The 8303-nt window shown below is 35.6% G+C and overlaps 1 protein-coding gene across 8 annotated transcripts in view; it reads right to left on the reverse strand.

Moving 5' to 3' along the window:
* Grip1 (glutamate receptor interacting protein 1) overlaps window positions 1-8303 on the reverse strand; it is a 390535-nt gene that overhangs the window by 137267 nt on the left and 244965 nt on the right. For all 8 annotated transcript variants that reach the window (XM_033763767.1, XM_033763765.1, XM_033763766.1 and 5 more), the window contains exon 3: window positions 720-855. In XM_033763767.1, the coding sequence (XP_033619658.1) occupies window positions 720-855 (136 nt within the window). The remainder of the gene's footprint in view (window positions 1-719; window positions 856-8303) is intronic.

Raw genomic sequence — 8303 nt, forward strand, 5'->3', positions numbered from 1 at the left:
ATTATGTTTGCAACAATATTTGTGCCTGGCATTTAGGAAACATTAATCTCACTTGTAACGAAACCAGATAATTCTGTGTCCTTTTTCTGAGGTAGCTTTAGAACATTTATAAAGCAAGCCCACCAATGCCCAACACGCACAACATTTTGTCTTTGACAGCAACCAGGGTGACTTGTAGGACAAAGTGAGAACTCCTAGCACAAGCCTTTGTTTTATTTGAAAACTATATCTTGGTCTTGGTGAAAAGGAAAATCTCACAAGTAGAAAAGCAAATTCTTACTTAGAAAATTGGAGTTGGCCTGCCCATTCATCGTTGGCTAGCCATTTCCCTCTGTAGCAGTTTCCTCCCACACGACACACTGGTTATCTACACTTAGCCTTATTCCCACTGCAGCTCCTGGGCTGCTCAGTGGAACACTAGAATCTAGATTCATACAATGGTGTTACAATGAGAACCTTAGGACAGCTTATCTGCTCTGAAGATTACAGAGAAAAATCTCCTTAGTGATTGTAGCACAGGCCAGCACAGCCACAGGCAGCATGGAACAGCCTGCGAAGCAGCTTCTGAGACATGCCCCACTGTGTCTCTGATGCGAGGAGCTGCCCACCAGATGGCCACTGTGATTTATTTATTAGTGACCTTTTCTGATAAAGCCTTAATTCTTGAATTAATTACACCCTGTGTTCCTTTTACTATGCCCCACCCCAGAGGCGGTTACCTAGCAGCAATTCCTCCTTGCCGCAGGTTAGACACTCTTGGTTTGCCATCCTTATCAATTCCTCCTGATACTGTCAGGCCCAGCGTGGTGCCTTCCTTCTTCATCAATTCAACGATGGTGGAGCCCTTAAATTCCTCTGCAAAAGAAAAGCATTTGCCTTATTGATTGAGAATAGAGTTACGAGACGTTGTTTCGTGTGGTTAATGACTTCTCCTATTAGGAAAAGTATCTGTGGTCGCTTCCTTGGTGATTTTGCTGCATTATCTTGTAAGAATGTGCATGCAGATAACACTGAGGCTGACGTTTCATGGGCAGTCACTGAAAGAGCCCAAGTGAGGCAATTCAGTTTAGGATGACAATGAGTAGTCCAAACTGTCTTTTATACCAGTCTTAAGTACCAACTTATTTACTCTTTGCTTTATACCATTCCCTCATGACTTTTTCCTAGTTTCTCTTCTTTTAACTCTAAATAGAAGAACTGAAAGTTGTCACGAAAGGAGTTAGAATAACAGTAAACATGTATATAGTGCAATGGTAGACTTCAAGTTCATGGTACATTTCAGTTTAGGAAGCTAATTACAGGAGAAAAAAAGTTTCCATAGGTCCAAGCAAAATACTATTGACTTGACTTTTTTGTCTTTCAAAAACAAAGTACAATAGCTCATGTGACAATTGCTATCTTTTCTTGCAGAGAATATCATAGTAGAGTGAGGCAGAATTGACCCTCAAAATTTCTAGGCAACACTGTACATTTTTAATTCACTAAGCACCAAAAGTTTAAAATCTCACAGATCTTGTGTGAATAATGTTTATATACCAGAAGGGAACAGAAGTCTTGATAAAAATAAGAAGACCCTATTCCTAGAGGCTAATTATGATAAATACTACTTTAGAGTTCCCTGAAATGTTATCATCCTTCACTTACTTGAATACTTTCTTGGTGTGGAAGGGGAAACTGAATGGCTTTCCTGATTCTCTCCAAATCAGGGTTATGAGTTTCCAGGACACCAAAGATACTCATTTTAACATGTAGGAATAGCCCTGCCTTCTCAAGGTCAAATAATAATAAAAGATTGCCCACATCTCTGCCCTTTCTCCAATTTCATATAAGTTAAGTATAATACAAAAATCACCATGAATTTTATGGCTGTTACATTATCTCATCAGGCAATGAAAATATCAAATAATGTTAGGGAAAGAAATGGCTTTTCTTCTGATCTAAGGATAAGAACAGAGCACTTGGGGAAAGGATGTGTGGAAGACTACTAATTTCTTGATGGAAAGTGGAAAATGTCATTCCAGGTAGGGCTGGGAGGATTGTCAAGCCCTGTGATTTATTTCACTTTACTTCTGGAAGCTTCCTTTTTTCATGGCAGGCTCATGTACTGCCTACATGAGTTGTTACTGCCTTTTAAGGCAGAAACGAAGGAAGAGGCTGGGAGTGTGTACAATATTAGCTCATTCATACCTTTTTGTTGTTGTTGCAGTCCCATGGATTGAACTCAGGACACCTTGTGCTTGTGAGGCAGGGGCCACTGAGCTAAATCTCCAGCCCTATTCATCACAATTTGTATGAGAGACCACATAAGAATTGAAGTTTAGCAATAAAAATTCTTTGCCTGAAAGTATGGGCCCTTATATATCATCTACCAGAAGCATTGTAACCAAGTCCATCACTGCGCATTTTCACCAGTGCCCCCTTAAAAGAAAACCCAAACCAAAACCTCTCATAAGTACCATAGAAACCTACATGGGACAAAGTGATACCTGATAAGATGGTCTCATAAATGGATCCTATTAAATTCAGGTTAGAAGAAGGCAAGGTACAATTTATTTTAAAAATTAATAATTAAAGCAACCAGGGTGCATAGTATTTGTATCACAGAAATGTAAGGTGCCTGAGAACTTTGCCCAAAAGAATTATTTGGATCTTCTTTACATATACAGCGTGAGCCTGTGTATTTAAACATTTTGTTATAAATCTTTATTTGAAGAATAAAGAATTTGAAAGTCCATTTTAAGAGAGTACAAAATTCACAAAGAAGCAACTATGATGGAACAACACCAAGCATGTGAGAGATAATGTTTGACTAATAAAATCTCTTTTCCTACTCAGGTATTTAAGGACATGCTTTGTGCATGGGATTCCACTATATGGGAGGGCAGTCTTATGGGAGAAGAACAGTGCTGTTTTGTTTAGAAGGAACCTAGGCCCTTTCCAGGTTTTTGCTGAATCTCAAAAATCTAGAAAAGCTCAATTCCTTCAATTTAAGTTATTCTTTAAATATAAATCCATTAGTCTGTCTACCTTTTAAACTGGTAATAGCCAATTACAGTACCTTCTCATTTAAAAATATTTCAAATATTTTCCTAAGGCCTAGTTTTAATAAAGAAAAGAAAAATTTTATGCCCTGCTTAATTAATTTGTGCATTTATCAAATCAATAAGTTACTAAATGCCTACTATGTATTAAACATTGAAACTGAAAGATGGGAAAAGTTAAGGCCATTATCTTCAAGATGCTTATGGCCTGGTCAGAGAGGCAAAGTCACAGACCACTTGGCACAGTGTGGATTGTAAGAAAAGCAGGTAAGAGACCACCCTGGAAGCATGGTAGATCGAAGGCTTGAGGTTCTAAATGCATGGCTGTTTCCCAGTTTTGTCTTCTGACTAATCTGGTGTACTTATTGATCAGGATTAGCTGAGCAGAGCAGACCAAAGGAGGAATATAAATTAGGCAAAGCTCAAGAGTAAAGATAGAAAATAGTTGCAAGAAAATGCACTGAATCACAGGAATTATATCTGCCAATAAGGATCTTTTGTCCTGTAGGAATTGACTACATAGGTGTTTCCAAGGGGATGAGAAAGAGGAGGAGGGAGGAACCTGTTTCTGGAGCTTGTTTTATGATAACCTACCTTCTTTACTCGAGTAATCAATCATTTTATGTCTTTTTTGGTGTTTAATGTTTGCATAATGATCTGATGACAAAGAGAAATGAAGACAGATGCATTTATTTGCATGAGTTCACCTTATATACCAAGGCTTACTAAACAAAACTGCAGTAAAAGAGGGGATCTTGGGCAATCAGTATGCACTGACAAGTTTTTTCTTTTGTGATTTAAATTGCAAATATCCCTCTGCAAATGAAGAGGACCTCATCACAAACATTATAGTTTCTTCAAATTAGTGAGCAGCATAGGGAACAGATGATGCCCGACTGGCAAGGAATGAGATGGTTCTGGATTTGACATTTTCCTTAATCATTATATTTAATTATCTTAGAAAAAAATCACAGGTTTACATCTGTATTCCTACTTAATGTAATCAACAAGAATCTCACTGGAATAATGAGATTTAGATGTTTGTTGTTTTTCTTTGTGTATGTAATTCAAGCTTTTCAATTACTCAACTCCAGAAAGTTTTAAATAACAATGCTGTTGGTGAAAGCAAGAGAATTATAAAAATGTTTACATCTGCATCTCTGAAATGACCAGTGATGTGGAGCATTTTCTCATATATTTACTTGCTGCTTTGACTTCTTTGTCTGATAAATGTCTGTTCATTTCGGATGCCCATTTTTGAATAGGGTCTTTATATTTGGGGGAGGCTGATTGATTTGAGTTCTCTATATATTCTTGATAATAGTCCTTTGTCTGAGGAACAGCTGGTAAAAGTTTTTTCCCACATTGTAGGTTGTCTCTTAGTTCTGCTGATGGTTTCTTTTGAAGTACAGAAGCTTTTTAGTAAGATGAGATTCCAGTTGTTGATTCTATCTGCTAGTTCCAGTGCTACTGAGGATTTGTTCATAAAGTCTTTTCCTATGCCAATGTCTTCCAGAGTTCTGCCTAATTTACCTTCCAGCATTACTCAGCCATAAAGAACGAGAAAATAGATTCATTCATAGGAAAATGGATACATATTGAAGATATACTCCTAAGTGAAATAAATAAGGCACACGTGTAAATACCGAATGGTTTCTCTGGTGTGAATAATCTGCAAGAATACAGAGGATCCTAATAAGATTCCTGACATTGAGAAATGGGAAGAAAGGAGCTAAAGGTGTAGGGAAGGTGGGATGGGTAGGGGAAGGGTAATAAGGGAAAAGAAAAAAAATGTGAGATAATGAAAAGATGGAAATAAAATGTTTATAGATGGGGAGGGGAGGAGGGGGTGAAGGGAGGGTAGGGACAAAGGGAAAAAATGAGAACCAAGACTTGTCATGTAGAGGTACAAGATCCCAACAATGAATGTAATAGTACTGTATCCCTAAAATGTACCAATAAATTCCATTAAAGCTGAAAAAAAAGTTTACAAACAAATTAAAAAGTCAGTAGCAAAGACAGCTACACAATATGTATATAATAATGTACATATTTATATAACCAAACAATAGCCAGTTAGAAGTTATCCAAGATTTCTCCATAGCCAAAAGAGAAAATCCCAAGAAAAATGTGCAATATCTATGGAAGAAAACACAAAGAACTTCTGAAGTGTATTATATTAAACTGGAATGAATGGAAGGAAAGATATTCATTCATCCAAAACTTCCTTTGTACATAGCAACATTCTAGACACTGGAGGTAAGCACTAAACAAAACAGGTAAAAATAGCTGTCATGTAAGTAATATTCAAGTACATAGCATAATGCAACATAAATAAAATGTGTCAATTCTCCCTAAACCAGTCTATAAAGTTAATAATACCAATAGAAGTACAAATACGATGTTTTTGGCAGAAGATATGCTTCGCATTACTGCCAAAATGGAACATGGATTCTTGTAAAGATTCTGTGAAAAATTGTGTTGCCCAGGTATACTAGCTTGTTCTTTAATATTGCTGTGAAGGATAGGAAGAACCCACCCCAGGAAGCCTCTCTGAAACAGTAATAAAATTGTGCCTGGATGCCACATCGCTAATCGCGTCTTCCAAGAAATCCGCAAAAAGAACCAGACATGCAGAAACAGGGGCCTAGAGCAAGAAGCCTGGCAAAGCCCTTGGTGTCTGCTTCCCAAAATGAGTTAGAGACTACATCTGCTTCATAGATGGAAAAATCAGTAAAGAAACACAATAGAAAAAAATCACTGGCACAGGATATTCTGAGCCCATATCAGACCATCTTATTGGTCTATAACATTGCTTTGCATAGAATAAAAGTAAAGCATAATATTATTTTGTTCCATGAAACCTTTGGTGTCTAGACCCACTTGCCTCATTTCTTATTTAAAAAGTATTTTTTAGGCTTACACCAGAAAAAGGGAGTTACCCCTGACTTTCTGCAAGACTCAAACTCAGGAGCTGAATGAACAGGGAATTTACAATTTCAACAAGAGCTGCTGAAAGGGGGAGATGGGCATACAAGACAATTACAACAGAGTGACAAAGGCTATGGAAACCCATAACTTATCCTCTACTTAAAATTTTTGTTATTTCAATAATGATAAATAAATGAAATCATAAAATGTAAAACCTTCGGGATTGACTTTTTACATTTCAGCATCTTTCTCTAGTGAGCCATCCAAGTTGTTATAGCAAGAGTTCATTCCCTTTTATTACTGAGTATTATGCCATGATATAAAAAAAACAGCATTTATTTAACTATTACTTGTTGAGGGATATCTTGATTGTTTTCAGTTTAGGGCCATTATGAATAAAGCTGCTATAAATATTCATGCATGAGTTTTGTGTAAACATAAATATTCATTTCCACGGGATAAATGCCCAGGAATATAATTTGTGGGTCATATGGTAGTTGTATATTTAGTTTCCTATTTCTGTTTTCCAGAATAATGTACTACTTTAAATTCCCATGATTAGTGTAAGAGTCATTCAGTTTCTCTTCACCCTAACAAGCATTTGGTACTATCACTACTAATATAGTTTTAATTTTTCAGCAATTTGAGCTATTTCCCTATGAAATATATTGATTTTTTGGGGTGCATATTTACTCTTATCTGTATACCCTCTTTGGAGAATGTCTCAAATCTTTTTCCTATTTACTTATTACATTGTTTTTACTGTTGCATTTTGAAGTTGATTATATGTTCTAGAAAGAAGTCCTCTGTTAAATATGTGACTTGTAGATATTTTCTCCCAGTCTGCAGGCTTTCTTCTCACCCACTTAACAAGGTCTTCTGTAGGGCATTTACAATTTTGGTGATGTCCATTTTGTTAATTAATTCTTTTATGGATAATGTTTTTGTCAAGTCTAGGAGTTCTTTGCTAATCCTCAGCTTTTAAAATTTTGTTTTCCCTACAGTTTCTAAATATTTTCTAACATTCCTATAATATTTTGATTTACATTTAAGTCTGTGACCCATTTTAAATTGAATTTTTAAAAAAGTATGAGACTGGGCCAGGGATTTAGCTCAGTGGCACAGTGCCTGCCTCGCACGCATAAGGTCCTGAGATCAATCCCCGGCACTGAAAATAAAAAGTGTGAGTGTTTAGTCGAGATTGTTTTGTTTTTTTCTTCTTCTTCACGTATAGATGTCCAATAACTGCAGCACCATTTGTTGATCAGACTTTCTTTCATCTATTAAATAGCTTTTGCATCTTGTCAAAAAGCCCACTGGTCATATTTATACAGATCTATTTCTACGTCCTGTGTTCTCTTCTATTCATCTGTGTCTAATCCTCTGTTAATGAGTTTTTATTAGTGCAACTACATTATGCTTTGAAATTGGATAGAATGATTTCCCACTTTACTCATTTTTAAAGAGTTGTTTGTCTTTCCATCAAAAATTTTTAAATGAACTTTGTGTCAAATCTGTTTATTAAGTTGGAAATAATTAACATCTTTACTGTGTTGAGTAGACCCAGTCCTGGAAAGATAATACATCTCTGAAATTATTCAGATCTTCTTTGATTTCTCTCATCACCATTTTTCTAGTTTTCAGTATACAAATTTATATATGTTTCCTTAGTTTTAAATCAAATAATTTCATTCCTGGAATTTTATTATTAATTGCACTGTACACATACTTATTGCTAGTATAGGATATACAGTTGATTTTTATATATTTGTCTTATATTCTTTGGCTTTGCAGAACTCACTTATTGGTATTTTCTTTTTAAAATTTTTTCTTTAGGATCATCTATGTACACAAACACCTCATTGATAGGACAGTTTTATTTTTTCTTTTCTATTCTTTCTGCCTTTTATTTCCCTCTACTGACTGAAGCGCTGGCTGAACTTGCTGTCCCATGTTGCATTGATTCATAAGAATAGAATCTCACCCTTTCCTTACCTGAGGGGAAAAGCATTCATTGTTTCATCATTAAGTATTATATTAGTTATAGGTGTTTTTTGTGGAATTTTTATTGTAGATAATCTTTATGAAGGTGAGGAGTTTCCTTGTGCTCCTATTTCTTGGAGACATTTTTGTTACCACACACGGGTTTGAAATATGTCAATTTCTTTTGCATTGACTAATATGATCATGTGATTTTTCTTCTTTACCTTGATGATATGGATTACACTGATTTTCTATTTTTTCTTTTATTGAGTTTATTAGTACATTTTAGGTATATAGTACAGTTATATTCATTATTGGGATCTTGTACCTTTACATGAGGTGGTCTTG

Source organism: Fukomys damarensis, unplaced genomic scaffold, assembly GCF_012274545.1.
Source record: "Fukomys damarensis isolate Sample0158 unplaced genomic scaffold, DMR_v1.0_HiC HiC_scaffold_15, whole genome shotgun sequence".
NCBI classification, from domain to species: domain Eukaryota; kingdom Metazoa; phylum Chordata; class Mammalia; order Rodentia; family Bathyergidae; genus Fukomys; species Fukomys damarensis.